This window comes from Dermacentor variabilis, chromosome 7 (genome assembly GCF_050947875.1).
Source record: "Dermacentor variabilis isolate Ectoservices chromosome 7, ASM5094787v1, whole genome shotgun sequence".
Taxonomy (NCBI): Eukaryota; Metazoa; Arthropoda; class Arachnida; order Ixodida; family Ixodidae; genus Dermacentor; species Dermacentor variabilis.
The window spans coordinates 68154911-68172113 of record NC_134574.1 but is presented as its reverse complement, the minus strand read 5'-3'; the positions used below and the strand labels follow the sequence as shown (position 1 = coordinate 68172113).

The 17203-nt window shown below is 44.4% G+C and overlaps 1 protein-coding gene across 1 annotated transcript in view; it reads right to left on the bottom strand.

Annotated features, from left to right (window-relative positions):
• LOC142588684 (uncharacterized) overlaps positions 1–17203 on the bottom strand; it is a 109229-nt gene that overhangs the window by 48111 nt on the left and 43915 nt on the right. The window contains exons 4-6 of the mRNA XM_075700506.1: positions 16989–17127; positions 13446–13761; positions 8538–8915 (exon numbers count right to left, since the gene is read on the bottom strand). Of these exons, the coding sequence (XP_075556621.1) occupies positions 8538–8915; positions 13446–13761; positions 16989–17127 (833 nt within the window). The remainder of the gene's footprint in view (positions 1–8537; positions 8916–13445; positions 13762–16988; positions 17128–17203) is intronic.

Sequence of the window (17203 nt, the reverse complement as noted above, 5' to 3'; positions counted from 1 at the left end):
CGGCAATACTTCTTCTCAGGCGCCTTCTTGTACTTTTCTACTCCGTAATTACCATTTGCTCACGTATCGCAATGTTTAAAGTTACTTTTCACGAGCGGCACTAGCAGTTTATTGCTACCAAATACTGGCGTAAAATTGATTGGCTATCCATGAACTGAACGTATGAGTGCACAATACAGCCATGAGACATAAGCGAGGCTGTACGTAACAGCCATCGGAAATTTTGCAGAGTAATTATAGAAATGAAGTGGCCCAAACAGGCAGCCTTGTGAAACCCCAGAAAAAACTGGAATGAATGAAGAATTTAAAACGCATATGCATATGAACTGCTTCCGAAGCGACAACTACGACTCAAGGCAAAACCAGATTTGGTCCTTGAGTAAATGCTGTGAAGATTTATCAGCATGTTTTATTGTGCTGTCCAAGGCTTATTGAACTCCAGAAAATTTACATCGACTTGCCCACATCACTCCTGAGTTGTCAATATTTCATAAATTGATAAATAACTGTGTCATGATCGATAGACCAGATGTAAAGCTGTGCTGGCTCTATTTAAATAAAATGTTACTTTTATAAAACAGAACTCAACTGCCCTCTTCTTAGACAGACCTGCTCTTAGTTACCTTCTTTGCGTTCCTAAGCCCGAGGCCGCGCAATCAACTCGTGGTCGCAGCGGCTGCATTTCGATTGCGCAAAACGGGCCAACGCCTATGTACCGTGCATTCGATGCACGTTAAAAAAATTCCAGGTGCTCATAATAGATCTGCCGTCTACCACGGCAGCATGCATCATATTGTAGTTTCGGCGCGCAAATTTTTTTCAACGCGTAAGCACTGCATATTTCGACGAGAGATGATTCGACTCCTCCTAAAGTTTCATTTCCGACCCACGGGGTTGGAGTATGATTGTGAGCCGGGTAAACTTCGATTGGGTAAAGTACAGGCGAATGCGTTCCGTGTTAAGTCCTTGGCTTTACTGGGGGTTAAGTTAGCAGGTGAGTTGCACAGGGTTTCAGACCCTACCGCATTCGATAGCTGGCGCTCGGGCGGAACAATTCCCTAGCTGCGATAAAGCTAGGTCACTGAAGGAACCTGTTGTATCAAAATGCGAAGATATCTGCCGAGCTGCCTCTTTATGCGCCGGTGGCCTCCTTGATGTCCTTGGGTTCACGGATAGCAGGAGGAAAGCAAACATTCCCGCAGAAAACATTAATAAAAGCGATTGGAGGTTTGGTGGCAGAAATGTTGGGAGTCCACAAACAACGGAAGCGGAAGGTCTCAGCGGTAGTTCCGAAACTTCGAGAGAGAGAGTGTGATTGTGAAGCGGAATAAGCGCTATTTTCTGCTGAAAGCATTTTGTCTCATTAAAAATAATATATAGATGAGACATTAGACAAAATAAAAAGGAAGAGCTTGGTGCCGTTACCAATTGTCCCGTTTCAAAGGGTACGCTCATAGCATTCATCCATCCATGCATACATGCCATTTGTAATTCATACATGTATACATGCAATTCTAGGTCCGCCCATTGCTAGATCGATACTCCTTCTCCTCCTCCTTCGTCTCCATGGATACGAACTACTTCGGCTGCACTCCGCTCACGAGGTAAACCCCGTTATCCATACTTTGCCTAAATACAATGAACACATAGTTCACGCACCATTGTATTTTTTCTTAAAAGACGGCTATTGAGATGTGCTGAGGAGCCGGATATTTTTATTCCACATTGAGCACTAAAGCCAAAATGCCTTCATCTGATAATAAAGGAGTGGATATGACGTAAACAATAGGATGAAATTCAGAGTCTCCACCAAACAACAAAGAAAACGTGTTAGCCGCTGCCGCGATACACTGTCGTTCAATAACTTCGGCATCATTCAACTGTATCTCCTTGACAGGGTCGTTCCACCCTGTTATATACGTGCAAACTTTCTAGGGTTATTCTTGAAGAAGTTGTGCACGCTAACAACAAAGAAGTTAGCTTAACAATTAGCGCTTCAAGATTTGCTCGAAGTGTCCTTAGGACCGAATCGCCTACCTCAACTTTTGGTGTTATATTGAAGGCGATCTTAATGAAGGCACAGTTAAGTAAAATCGAGTTAGTTAAGGCTCTCCAAGCCGCGACCTCTAGCAGTAGTCGAACCCATGAAATTGCGTTGTGGCATAATCATTGCACGGTGGTCCCATGCTTGCGCATTAATTAAATTAAATGATCTTGTTTTACGTACCAAAACCGCTTTCTGAATATGAGTCACGTCGTCGTGGAGTACTCCGGAAATTTCGACCACATCGGGCTGTTAACCTGTGCCTAAATCTAAGTACACGGGTGTTTTCGCATTTCGCCCCCAACGACCTGCGGCCGCCGTGACCGCCGACCTCGTGTTTAACAGCCAAATACCATAGCCACTAAGCAACCACGGCGGGTGCTTTCGCATTCATCCACGTAGCGATAACTAAGCACGCCTTCAATTTTTAACATCACAATAACTGCTGAATTTCTACAGCGATCCCTCAGCTGCTACATCTTCTCGCGCTTTCTCGTTCATTCTTCTTTTATGCATTCAAGGACTGCAGTACTGCAGTGAAGCGGCAGGTCACTGACGCCTGACAGACCATTAACTATGCATGTTTCTGGCAGAGATTGCCTGAATCTTGTTCTTAGTGATAAAGAACGCTATTGCCTTCGGCGTTGCTAAAATTTCGTACTGCTGTGGAGCCACCAGGCACACTTAAGATCACAGGGGTTTATTTGTACGTCGCGTCATTTGATCTACTCCGTCGTTTCTAACTCCTCTTTTTTCTTCTTTCAGCCGTACACCCCTACTCGCTAATGTCTAAAACCAGCGACGCGCCAGAAGAAGAAATGTTAGCCACAGATGGGGCCCCCTTGCGGGCAAGTGGGCGTGGTCAGTTGAAGAGGTGGTCAGACGTAGGGGTCCATAACGACAGCCGGGTTCATCCTTGCCATAGAAACTGTGTCTTCCCGCTGATCACGCAGGATTGAGAAATGGTGTTCAGAACGTTTCATGACGGGGGAAGGATCTTCGTACTGGGGCTCAAGAGAACGACGAGGCGTGTCAAAACGGACAATAACATTCGAGGATGCTTGCAGGCTAGAGAGTAGGAAAATGGCGTGCTTCTTCGTGTAAGCAGAGGCTTGTTATGACGCAAGTTGCACATAAAAATGGGTAGCCGCTGGACGAAAGCAAACGGATCCGAAACATTCGGCGCAGATAGTCGGTTCACGAGGTCACCGGGAAAACGAAGGGTGCAGCCGTAAACCATGTCAGCTACAGAGCAGGCTAGTTCTGGTCCGAGTGTTGACCGAAGTTTGACCGTGGTTTTATTTGTACCTCCCTTCACTTTATTTACTCCATTGTTATTATGTACTCTTTTTTCTACATTAAGCCGTACCCACTACTCGCCCGTGTCTCAAACCAGCGAAGCGCCAGAAGAAGAAAAGTTTGCCAGAATTCCTTCGTCAGACCTCCCGACCTGTGTTTGTCTGTATTTTACTATGTGTCCATTTTGCGACGGCATATTCCGTGTAAAGCATCTACCGTAAGGACATTTTCGCCTATAGTTTAAGAACAAAGTGCCACTTCAACCCTGGAGCAAAAATTTAAAGTGACACGTCTTGGTCTTGCACAAGCTGAGCAAGTTTGAAGGAGTACGCCATATGAAGCGAACACTTCAGTACAATCACTGTTGTGTGCCGACAGCTTTTTAGGCAACTTGAACTGCATGTCACTAACTTAGGGTTTTTTGCGGCGACTGCCTTTGCTCCGCACTTTTACAACCTAACGTTACATTTTTCTAGCGTCCCTAGAGATGTGCTCCCAAACGGGCCACTAGGGTGACAAATTGAACTTCGATATGTCTCTTTATGATTCTATGATTCGTACGGCTATAAATGCCGATGAGCATATGGTCTTCAACAAATCATTTCTTGGGCTTAAAGCTCTCAATGCCATTCGTCTTGAACGCTCGTGGCTCCTTGCCCTCGGTAGCGTTGCTTGCTTTATATGACCAAACACATTGGAAAGTACGCCACATCGTAAAGCTTTGACAGGACTATTCAAAATACCGCAGTTGCGGCGTCCGATTTGTGTTAACTAAATCTAGTTCTCTCATATATTATCTGGAATATTTCGTGTTCCCGTAAGTTAGCTCCGCGGAAGCCCGAACTTTCAATGTTTATCATATCATTTGTCACGGTGCTTGAATTTACTTAATAATTCGGTTTAGCTCTGGCTTCAAGCTCGGGCCATCGGTTAGCTAAGGTGGCAGAGGGATCACCACACTAAAGGTCCGGATGGGCTTTCGTAACATGTGCATTTACCTTTAATAAGCTTTTCGTGACACCTTTCCGTTTCGTGAACGTTTCTCTAATTTCTGGACACGCATCCACTTTATCCACGACACCAACTATGCGGGCTAGCCAACCACTGGTGATTTTAACGAGTCATTCTCACATGCCACATAAATAAGGGTGACTCCCAAGAACCGTAATCGTCGGCTGTGCATTTATTTATTTATTTATTTGTTTGTTTGTTTGTTTGTTTGTTTGTTTGTTTATTTATTTATCTACAGCATACTGCAGTCTCTAAATGGGTCCTGGTAGGAGGGGCAGAAGAGAAACACAACAAAAGCAACGACAACAAAAAGCACAGCAAATTCCGTTGCAGTAAACAGAACATGTAGAGAATGACACATAGCAGGAACAGGAAATAACTCTGCAATTGTCAATAAGCAATTTTGTCAAAGGCACCAATACCTGTTAGTAGATCAGTCGGAAGTGTATTCTATTGAGTTACCGTACGCGGTAACTCAATAGAATATACTTTTCTTCCCATACGCGGGAAGAAATAGTATTTCGAAACATTGACTCTAGCGTAGTACGGTGTTAGGGATTCCGCTTCATGATTTCTTATTAGGCGTGTTATGGTGGTCTTAATAACTGTATCAGTTCCCATGGAGAGCTTATCTTTGATTAAGAAAAGTAACCTCAATCTTTGAATTTTTCTTCGTATTTCCAGTGTATGTGTGTTAGGTTAGTCATGAGCGTGATGGGAGAGTCAGTACAGCGGCATTTGTTAAAGATAAGGTGAACAAATTTCCGCTGGATCATTTCCATTCCTTCGAAGTTATGTTTTGTAAAGGGTTCCAGACGGTGCATGCGTACTAGAGTTTAGGTGTGATGATTGTGGTGTAGGCTAAGAGCTTTGCGCGAGTAGGGGCAGCTTTTATTTTGTGCCTGAAAAAGCAAAGTTTCTTAAACGCTGACGTGCGTATGTTTGATGTGTGGTTATTCTAGCTGAGATTATTGGTTATAGTAACATCTAAGTATGTGTATTCATTAACTTCCTCGAGCGGGTGAGATGGAAGGTCCCCCCCCCCCCAATATGGAAACGATAGGCCACTCTTTTTATTGGTAACTTACATGAAGAAAGTTGTGTTATTGCTAAGTTTCATGTCCCATTGATTGTACCAGGAATGAATGTTCTGAAGCTTAAATTAAGAACGACTTGATCTTCAGAACACATGATCTCATTGAACGACGCACAATCGTCAGCAAAAAGCCTAATCGGCACTGGTTCAATACTCATATCAACAATGTCATTAATGTTTCTCAAAAAAAGTAATGGTCCCAGCACATTTCTATGCGATACGCCAGAAGTGACTGGGAGGTAACTGGAACAATCAGAATCAATACTAATGAACTGTGCGCAGTTAGAAAGGTAAACAGACACTCAGTTAAATACAAAAGAACGAAGCCCAGTAGATTCAAGCTTACATATTTGTTTTGCATATAGAACAAGGTCAACCGCTATCTTAAAATCTTGAAAAATAACGTCAATCTGCCCGAACCTGTTTGGAATATCAGCGAAGCGATGAACTACAGATGTAAGTTGTGTGACTGTAGAAAGACCATGTCTAAATTCATGTTTAAATGAAGATAGAATGTCTCTGTCGTTTAGAAAGGTGGTTACAGTAGAAAATTTGTTTGAAAATATGAGATTTTACGTGCCAAAACCACGATCTGATTATGAGGCGCGTCGTAGTGGGGGCTTCGGACCACCTGGGCTCCTTTAACGTGCACCTAAATCTAAATACACAGGTGTTTTCGCATTTCGTCCACATCGAAATGCGGCCGCCATGGCCGGGATTCGATCCCGCGACCTCGTGCTCAGAAGCCGAACGCCATAGCCGCTAAGCAACCACGGCGAATAGTACGAAAATTTGTAACGGATGATGCGGTACCTTTCTTAAGCATTGGCACAATCCGCGCGTCTCGCGAATGCGGAGGAGCACAGCTAGACACACTTTTCAAATTCGACAACATGAATAACACGCATGGTGAAGACACAATGCTTGGTTTGGGAGGACACGATGCAGCTGTTTGCCGTATTTGGTAGTTTGATTTCGAAAAAGAAAACACTGGAGAAATATGTATTAAAATGCTCAGCAATGCTTGCTTTACCGATGACAAAAACGCCATTGTGTAAAATTTGGTGCACAGACTTGTTTTTCCTGCACAAGTGTGACAAAAACTTCTGCGGAGCATTTCGAATAAAGCTCGGCAGCGTGTGTTCAAAGTAGTGACATTCTGAATGGCTCTCAGCGTGACGAAGTGCAAGTTGTGCAGCGGCTATAGCGTTTCGGCAGACACGTATTCGTTTTAATTGCTTTAGTGTTCGTTTTATATTCAAGACCTTACGCATGATCCAGCAATTTCTTTTGCGCGTTTTCTTCATCGTATTGGCAATAAAATGTTTTATGCCGTACGTTCAGATTTTTTTTAAGTTATTCCATATTAGATACACATCCTTTTCTTTAAAATCGCTCAGGCATAGGTCAAGGTAATCCCGCATGCTTTCGTCCTTGGCACGTGAATATTATTTTACACAGACAGGCTTTCTAGGTGGGTAGTTGTTGCGTTTTTGGATGCTGCATGAAAAATACACCCCATTGTGATTGGAGATGTCGTTTTCCACCAAGACACGAAAATTTTCCGTCAAAAGGGTGATAAACACCAGGTCAAGTATGCAAGCACAAGTGCCCTAGACACACCTGGGTTTTGTAACTGCCTGCTGCAGGTTATGTTGCAACATAATATCAAGAATGCAGTGCATGCCCGGGCCAGAACCAGAAACAGTACAATTCCAATCCAATCTAGGCAGATTAAAATCGCCAACAAGAAGTTTTATCGTGAATGAATTTAGCCATGTGTTCAGCCAAGTCGGGAAAAACGTTTGTGGTCAATCAGATAGTTGGTAAACCGGAAATAAAAGCAAATACCGGCCCCAGCAGAACAGTCTTAAGGAGACGCTCCCGTTATCAATAAGCAGCGGCAAAACAAAAAGCTTGGATACCCTGCTTCACCGACACAGCAACAGCACCACCCATTGATTGTGCGTTGCAGCAATAAATCTTTTGTACTGGTGTCTCCCGTACATGGACCGAGATTGAACTCAACATCCACGCAGAGCTTGAGCCTGCACACCACTAAACACTTCACAAACAATAAAAATGCCCTGTTGTGGGCACGGCAGAACCAAGTGACAGCGAGAATCGCTCATAATTGTGGAGCAATAATCACCGACCTGCGTGAAGCAGAGGAAGCGCGTGTTAGGGCTCACGCCTTTGCTCGGTCCGTCGTGCCCACCGAACTCGAAAGCATGTGAACAGTCTTTTATAGGGGCATTGGATGACGTAATGCCCCTGGTAGACGGTGCTAAGCTGGTGATGACACGAGGTACAGGAGAACAGTAACAATGCGTCGCTGATATGGATGAGGCTGCCAGGCATGCGTCATTCGTTCATTCATCTTGCGGCGATGTTTTCTTGCTTATAAGGAGGCAGCCCAGCATGAGTGCTCAAGTGGTATATATCATGTTGTGTTAATTTTTGTTACTGAACTGAACAATGCAGGCCCACTTTATTACCTTCAAGACCTTCCACAAAAAAATTCTGGTTGGCCTAAAAGACCTAGTTTCTGCTAGTATCAGTTTGCGGCGGCCTTCGTGAAAAATTTTACGTTTTATTTACTAGAAGATACGTCACAAAAATCCCGCAAAAGCAGACGTTACTGACGCAGAACACAAGCGATAAGTGCTCACCGGAAGCGACGCATATGACTCAGAGCGCGCGCACGTGGGCACTATCTCCGAGTTTAGGGAGCTTCCGCGGCTGTCCGTGGCACCCTGAAAGATAGCGGAGACGACTTCCTGGAACTTTCATCATATGCGCAAAGCAGCATAGGGCCCTGTATTCACAAAGCTTTTTACTAATATCCGACCGCCGTCGCTAATGAATAATCCAGTACACTATTCGCTATCACTTTTTTCCCTACGGACAATTACAGCGTTAGATTTTTTCAATAATACAGGCCAAGGTGCACACGTCGTCTGCTCAGCTTCTATTTGAAGGCTCCTATAACAAAAAGAAATGTCACAGTTACCAGCCCTGAAGACTTGGCAGGATTGGTTCCCCCTTATTATACGGAACATATGTTTTTTTATTCAATGTAGTCAAAGTGATATTTCCTCGGAGTTGACATTCAAACACTGTCCTTGCGGGCCGAGACTGAAATACGTCCTCTGAGAGAACGGCTCCGCATCTTGGGTGGTACCAACGTCGATCGCGGTGTTCGGCGCAAATCCCTGGCTGTCGCCTATGAGCTTCCTCTTCGCGTTCCTCCTTGGCAGTGAGTGCAGCAGCCTCTTCTGGAAGTTGGGTTCGCCCCAGCGCAGATGGTTGGCTCCGCGCACGTACCGGCGCAGGTGTACGTCCAAGGCGTCCAGTGCCTCCTCGTCCACCAAGACAATGACCAGCAGGTTGACATGGTCCTGTAGGGCGCGCTGTTGGGCGAACCGGAACTCCCAGCGACACCATTCGCTCAACGCGAAGTTCCTGCGAAATGTAAAACGAGATTTCGTTGCTTTCTGCGTAAATCTCCCTCGAGCTCTGTTAACTTAGCCACATCTAACTAAATGATTAGGAAAGGAAGAAATTGGTCTCTTGGGCAATCACAATACCGATTTTCATGAAGCTTGTTCTGCTTAAAGCTAGAATGCAGACTATAGGGACGCTTGCAAATGAATGTTTTATTTAGATTACCGTTTAATTTTACAAAGATTGCAGAAATTTGCAACAATAATCACAAAAAGTAAATTATGACTTTCTATAGCCTCTACGTACTGCTTCTATTGTTTCTGTTGAATGCAACCCACTCGATTCATGTTAGCCCAACCGTTCTTTAATAAGAGCACTTCTTTGTTTGAAATGCGTTCGAGTAGGGAAAGTGCAGTTCGCCTTGAGCTAAAGCTTCCTATTATAAAGGGGAACATGGCGTCAAAAGTGAATATATGCGACCCGAAAACGCATTTCCAAAATTTTACAACAACGCGGTTCTCATCCTTTTCAACAGTTCGTTAGCAACACCTCCCTCATGTTGCTGCTCTAGAACAGGTTTGATTTGCATGCGTCTAAAAGCAGGCGACCCTTGCGGGACTGCTACTTTCAGAGGCCGATGGCAACGTGAATATTGCCTACGCTTAAGCGCAATCAAAAGCTGTGCCATTAGACAGTTCACTTCTTGGCGTTTCCTGCACACTACGACACGAACACCTCAAGCGCCATTACAATCACGCAGACGCGCTAAGGGATTCTGAAAACGGTGCTTGAGCATTGAATGCGATATTGAGTTGCATATTATGGCATCAAAAGATACACGCGCCGACTGGCTCACACTATTACGTCCAAGCATGACGTCAGCGGTCACAACACCAATCGTTGCTCCTACGCAACTTGCTTAATATCTCTAAACTGTGGTGCCCGCAGCGGAAACAAAAACCTAGCCAAGGTAACTACGGATATTGCACTGCTTGAGCACATCTAATACACAAGATGCGTTCATAGGGACCACGAAATTCGAACACATATCCTTTGTGGCTATACCCAGAATGCAGTCGTTTTAGACGTTGTTCTTCCCAACTCTGTGGACTTCCAAACTCTTCCTGGAAAGTTGTATTCATTGTTGTTTATTTATTTCTAGGGAGAGAGGGAAGAGTGGAAGAGGGGGCTTAGAGATTTCGTGGTTAAGTTTTCTAGAACTCGTCAGCTCATGCACACCGCCTACTTGAAGACCGGATTTCATTTCTTGCTTCAAAAAGCCTTGGGATACAGTTAATTCCAAAGAGCAGGGTGACGTCATGGCGAGCCGAGTAGAAAAAATATTTCCCCATCATTGCTATGGGTTTGCAAGCAAAGAATGATTTCTTCACTTGTTCCTCATGAAAAATCTGCAACAAGTAAAAGTAACCATCGCTATTTTCTCTCTGTATCATTCTGTGAAAACGCCGACGATAATTGCTGCTTCACAAGTCAGATATAAACATTAGTACGTTGACTTTCATTTTATTTACACTATACAACATTCCTTACAACGTGACATATTATATCTAAATGCAGCCGACGTGGATTTACTAGCAATATCGTAATTTAACAACAAATAACTAAGTATGCCGACAACTACGGGCAACACACACGACATGCGCAGTCTCTGCGAAACATGCCGCCAGATGAGATTTTCGTTTGCCGTGACATTGAAAAAGAAATTTCAAAACACACATGCGAATAGGCGGATTGAATGTCATGGCAGGAAGCAATAGTTCTGCTTCTCCAAGTAAAGATGGGTTAAATATATGTGCAGATCAATATGTAAATGATGGAACACACGGGAAGCGAAGCTTGTTGAGTCGGTAAGATCAATGGTTTACAATTCCATGCCTACACCACTTTCGCATACAGAGCTATAAATATATCAGCCATAACGCTGACCGACTTAGCAGCCGTGTCAAAACCGGGATGGTATGCAAAGAAAGCGCCCCTTTCAAACCACAATCGCATGTTGGTGCTTAGGACTGGCACGAACCTTTACAATTATTTCTAAACGCTTCATAGTTTTCTTGTTTCATATCTGCGTTCGCCTTATTTTTCATGGTTGTATTTCATGGTTAATTTTTTAGAACACGTCGCTTCATTCAAACCACAGACTCGTGGGCTAGATTTTATTTGTTGCTACAAAAAGGCGCGTCATGCAGCTAATTTCAAAGAGCAGGGCGACTTCGTGGAAAGAATTGACAAGGAACGGGCGAACTTGGAGGTGACTTCTTTTGCTGACTCTAGCTGTGCGTGAATAGAACGATCGACTATTGGACATAAGAGCTATTTGGATAACTTCGATACAAAGGACGATGGAATTAACAAGACGATTCGAAATAGAAGACGCACATTCAAATTTAGGAAGCACTAATGTTTTGTGAATAAGAGGGTCATACTGCTAGGTGGGAGGGAGAAATTACGCCTCCATTAACAAAGTGATTGTTGAATAATGACGTCTTCTTTGTGTACGTGCCATGAACAAGTCCTTGGTAATGTGGACGCCTAGGACGAGGGAATTGAGACAATGGATGGTTAATAAGAAAGTAGTTACGTGGTGAAAGATTACTCTAAAATGCCGCGAGATTCTCCTTAATTTACTTTTGTTGGCATTGTTTCATGAGCCAAGTAGAACAATATGCAGAAACGCTGTGAAATTCTGACTGAAGAGTGACATTCCCAGAACCTTAAGTAAAAGCACATAGCAGATGCACTCAAGCTTGACCCCAGTTGGGTAATCTTCGATCGCTGTAAAAGGACTCCGTCGCTCATTCCCCAATTCTTCGGTAAACTTACACTGTGTGGGATTTTCTGCTGTGTCATCGCTGCCCTATGAGTTCTGAGGGCAATGCCCTTATAATAGCTTCCGCAGCCAGCAAGCAGGATACAGAAGTGCGCCTGCACTGAGTGTACAGCTGAACGCTCACTGATGGCAACAGCTCAACATTACATTATCCGTAAATCATGCAAAGAGTGCATATAAGAATAGCCGATCAGTGGTGGTGCTCAGTGGCCTTATCAGCAGAGTGCAGTTGCTGAGCCGGAACTTAGACCAGTGCTGGTAACTTGCCTTTGTTTCGGCAATCAAGCCAGAACCACTTAATCGGTAAAGAAAAGTCACTATTTGATTATGATGATGAAGATACTGAATTTTTCAAGGTTTTGTCTAATTATGATTTAATTGTCACTGTACCTTACACAATTTTATGAGTCATAGCTTCAAATTGTTTCCCACAGTGACGAGTCAGCGTTCGTATGAGAAAAACTGCAGGTAAAAAACGAAAAATTAACTCACCGGTAAACGGCATCAGGCCTTCAGATTGCGTCTCTCCTACAAAATCAACTTTAATTCACCTAGTTGGCTAAACATTTAATGCTTTCGTGCGTCTTCAATCGTAGTGATAACTGTAGAAGCATATCTCCCCTTTGGAATAGAATGGACGTGAAGCATCGAAGCTCGTTGAAATCCCTTGATTATTTCAGCGGGACAGGTGTCTTGCTATTTCCGTCAAGTTAAAGTAACCATATGGTCGCTAAGGACCCAAACGATTCTTTAGGGGATCGAAAGATTATTCTAAGGTCCAAGCATCTTTAAATAATTTAAAATAATGAAAACGACAATTAATGCTTCAGATTGTATTCAACCAGTGCAGTATCACTCCTCCAGTTCGACCATACGACTCCAGGACCAATCTATTTAAGCACTCGTATTTCCCAAACACGAGTTTTGCATGGAACTTGTTATCAGCACATTTGGCTGGCTGCAACACTATGAAATCTTTTTTTTAATGCCCCCGCAATATAGCCAACAAAGGCGCTGCGGATAATCTTTTCAAACAAAAAACAGAAAAGCTATTGTTATGATATGACTAAAATTAACAACATTCCCTATCGGAGAAGAGGATGCAGGGGAATGAACTGTAGGGAGACAAAGTAGATGGCACGTAAAGTTTGGTGCCTTAAGCAGGGAGGTTGGGGATAAAAGATTAAAAGAAGAACCAGAGACAGAGGTTGACATCAGTAGTGCAAACACGTGGGCGCAATTGCATATGCAAACGCGCGCAGTGCAAACGCGTGGCGTCATTGTCCAAGAATCTTTGCGTGCAAAAATGGTGCATGATCTAGCCGGCATAGCGATATCTATGCTGAACACAGTCCAAAGGGAAACGACTGCTCATTGCCTTCATGCGCGACACGGGGCTCTTCGACACTTGGTGATGCACCCCTGGTCTTAACTCACAGGAGACTCTAGTGAAACAATTGCCGCTTATGTATGCCAGATTAACCACCCCTGCTGCCCCACCACCACCACCAAGCACAGCACTTGCTCGATCGTCTCTTCAATGTTACATGAGTCACGGATGGGTGTGTCTCTCGTTCCGATAAGGAATGAGTAGGCTTTCGGGAGAGCCGCCTCCAACCGGAGGCGCCACAGTAATGGTCTCGCTTAGTTACCAACACTTATCCTGGAGGTACGCACAAAAAAGGGTTTGTTCTCACTTGGTCAAGACGAGCAGTGTCCTCCTGGAGCAGGCGACGGCATCGCGAATGATGTCTTGCAGGAGAAAGCCGCCCTTGAAGTTCCGCTCGTACGTGCAGTACGTGAACCCGTGAGCTGCCAGTAGCGGAAGGATCTGGTCATGCACCAAGCCGAAGTCCCTGCTGCTGAAGGAGACGAACACATCGAAAAGCTTGTCCGTGTCCTCGGAGATGCACCGTGACAATCCGCAGAAGCTGCAGTCGCGAAGCCAAGCGTTGAGCTTCCGCTTCTTGTGCAGGTAGGTTGCCGCTAGAGCCAGAAGGATCGCCAGGAGCCCTGTTCACAAAAGCCAACGGAAAACCGACTGGTGGAAACTTGAAGTTTTCGTGACTATCCATATTCTATGTTACAACAGTATACCGTGTAGTGAAGTTTATTCAAACTGTATGAACACAGCTACCTTTCACAAGCAGGACAAAGGGCAAAGTTCATCCCCCAACACAAAGGCGTAGCATTCCACAGTCAGCAGCAATGGCAATTCACAACACAGTGAAACCGAATTTGACAAGATTTTAATCTGGAACACTTTCAGAGGACAGGTATTCAATACCATGAATTCTGGCGTTCTGCGTGCAAAACCCGCGATTTGATTACGAGGAACGTCGTACTGGTGGACTCCGGATTAATTTTTATCACCAGGGGATCTTTAACGTGCCTCCAATGCACAGAACGCGGGTGTTCTCGCATTTCGCTCCCATCGATATGCGGCCGCCATAGCCGCGATTCCATCGCGCCACCTCGTGCTTAGTAGCACCACACCATAGCTGCTAAGCCACTGCGTCGGTTGTTCAACAACGTCATCCAGCAGCGCTTACATTAAACACATTTTCTATTTCGGTTAAGCAGCAAACACCCTATAACGCTTTTTTTCTGTATTCTTTTAAAGAAGTACACTTTTAATAGGCATGAATGCGCCCTCTGGGTTCAGACAGCCCGCTTGGAGAAGGTAAAGATGCCTGAGCTTGCCTGCGACTTAACCACGCAAAAAAACTACTGGCTCAGAAAACCGAATGACCACGCGCCAACTCAACCGAAAAGTGTCGTCTGGGTCATGCATCTCTGTGTGTGTGGAGAATCGAAATGCATTTTTACCTCGGACCACCTCTGAATGGAATAACCTGCCAGAAGCAGCTACTGCTATTACGGATACACGACGCTTTAAGACTTTCTTTAATAACGTGCCTAACATTGGGTAACTATTTGCACCCAGTTTGTTCTTTCTGTTTAGCCTGTTTTCTTTTTTATATTTAGATGTTGAAGTTACTCTACTCTTTCTTAGTTGCAACTGAACATATTTTGTAATTTTTTGTAGATTGATCCTGCTCCATATTGTTGTTGTACCAATTGTTCTTTCTTCAATTATGTTCTGTAATATGCCCTTCGCCTCAGTAACGTGCAAAGCCAAAGGGTAAAAAAGTAAATAAATAAATACGTAGTGCGTGTGCGGTAGCGACACTCCTCACTGGCGTGACTCGACGGCTGTGTTGTTTTGATTAAGTTACTGGTGATAAAGTTCTTACATTAGAATAAGCAACAATCCACCGAGGTACAGTATGCATTAGAAGGAAGCGTTCAATTGGCGGTTCAGGTTGCCTACCAAAACATATAGCACTACTGTGATGTTCAAATCCCTGAAGGGAAAATTCGCGATGCAGTTATTTGTCGCCGAGCACCAAGGGCACAAACAAAAGCCTAATATATAATCTAAAAAATGGTACCTAACTGTTGCACCGTCGTGCCAACTACATCATATTGCAATCGTCGCCTTAGATCGTGAGCGAGGTATCTCTTATTGCCAAGCGTGTGATTTTCAGGTAATCGTCGTGTCACATTCCATTCGAAGTAAGGAGACGAACAGTGCTACGCCTGTAGAAGGCTTAATTACCGTTATCAAAGAAATTATTCGCTTAACCCGTTAGTTGCAAATGACGAGACAACAATCATCACAACGAGCGCATACTGGTGCCGATGACGAGTTGACTAGTCGCGAACCTTCCGCACCTTTTGCACATGTGTATATGGAAAGTTTCTTGTACTGTTCACCAACAAGCAGTACACAATTACCTTTGCAATGTTTCTTTTTTCTACGACACCAGCAAAATGCAATAGCTTAAACTGGTGTCATGTTTGTTTAGGAAACTGTGGCGTAAAATATGCAGGTTTAGCAAAATCCAGCAGTCGAAAAAAAGTTCTATTGAAATTTGTCACGGCACTTCACGTATTACAGGCGTATTTTGGATGCAATGATATATTCAGGTAGCGTTTGTTAGTTTAATCGAGCGATTCCGTACTGAAGACAGCAGTTAACCATTACGTCTGTACCGTAGTACAGGTGGGTTTATTGATACGCGCATTCGTAATACGTGTTGTCTGCGGCGAAGAGAACATCAGCACGGCAGGCGGCGGCTATCCTCTCCTGCAGCTGCCACTGGAGGAGAGGGAAGGCAGGTAAAGAACATAGATTTTTGTAGGAAACTCTATGGTAAATAGGACGAGTGGTTCATTTGAGCGATCGCCCGACTTTGTGCGCAGGCGCGAGTAAGAGTGGGGACGAGAGAGAAAATCTGGGGAGTTTTACTTTTCGAATATATGACTCTACCTAGGCACTAAGGAGGGGGCTTCTTAGCGCACGTTGTATGCGTTTGCGCATGCGTTGTATGCTTGTATGCGTTTGTTCCTCGGCGTGCCGGCATTGCGGAGTGGGGTCAAGTTTGTTTACGATCGGACGCCGGCTGTCCTCTGGGACTTCATGACAAAATAACAAATTAAGTTTTCTACTACTGCTGCTACTACTCCGCAGCATATTTATTGACTGTTTATTTATTAATCTCGATAAAAGAACAGTCAATGGTATATTTTAATTTAGTCTCAATAGTCCATAGATGTTTTCATTAGGGGACCACATGTGGGGGCGCAGTTAACAAGTGGTCTTCGGCTCCGTACCCTTAGTCTTGCTACCACAGAAAGTTGTCGCCAGGAGCAAACCTTCAGCTGACCCAGAACTATCTCACTACAGCACTGCCTCTCAAAGAAGCATAATAGTAGGCGCTCAGCTAATTTCGCGCTCCGCAACCCGGTTGCGCGAGAGCACGCATTCATTGCACCTAAGTTACGCAAGATAAAAACGCGCCAAGCGTCTCAACGCGCTCGCTTGCACGAAAGGAGTTCATTACGCGAAGGACCGCCCAGTGGTCTTAAGTCGGACTTTAATGATTTCGCACACACAACTTATAGGAAGCGTTTTGGTGTGCTCGGATTTTTAAACGCGTAAACATTTCTATGTTTACCCAATGAAAACGCTGTCCGAGCGTCCGTCCCTCCTTCGCGTAAGATCACTCTCAAGATAGAGCCTGTGGAAGAACACGACGACGAACGCGCGAGCAGTGGCACAAACGCGTCTCCGCGACCACGTGACGCGTGCAATCAGACACGCACTAGGCTCACTTTTAGTGAGCCAGAACTGCACTTAATTATTAGTAGAACAGTGCGCACCAATTACTCACCCATGGACAGGAGGAGGTACGTTGTCCCTCTTGGCACCACGGTTGGGCAAAGGTCCTTCTCTCCTAACGTAAGAAGCGCCTTTCCAGACACGCCTGGGCTGGGGCTTTCAGCACATATGATATCTTTTGCATCCCGTATCTGTGGAAGAAATGTGGGGAAAAAATCCGCAGGAATAAAAAGAAAGATTATATGTGAGTTAAAGATGAAGTTAGAA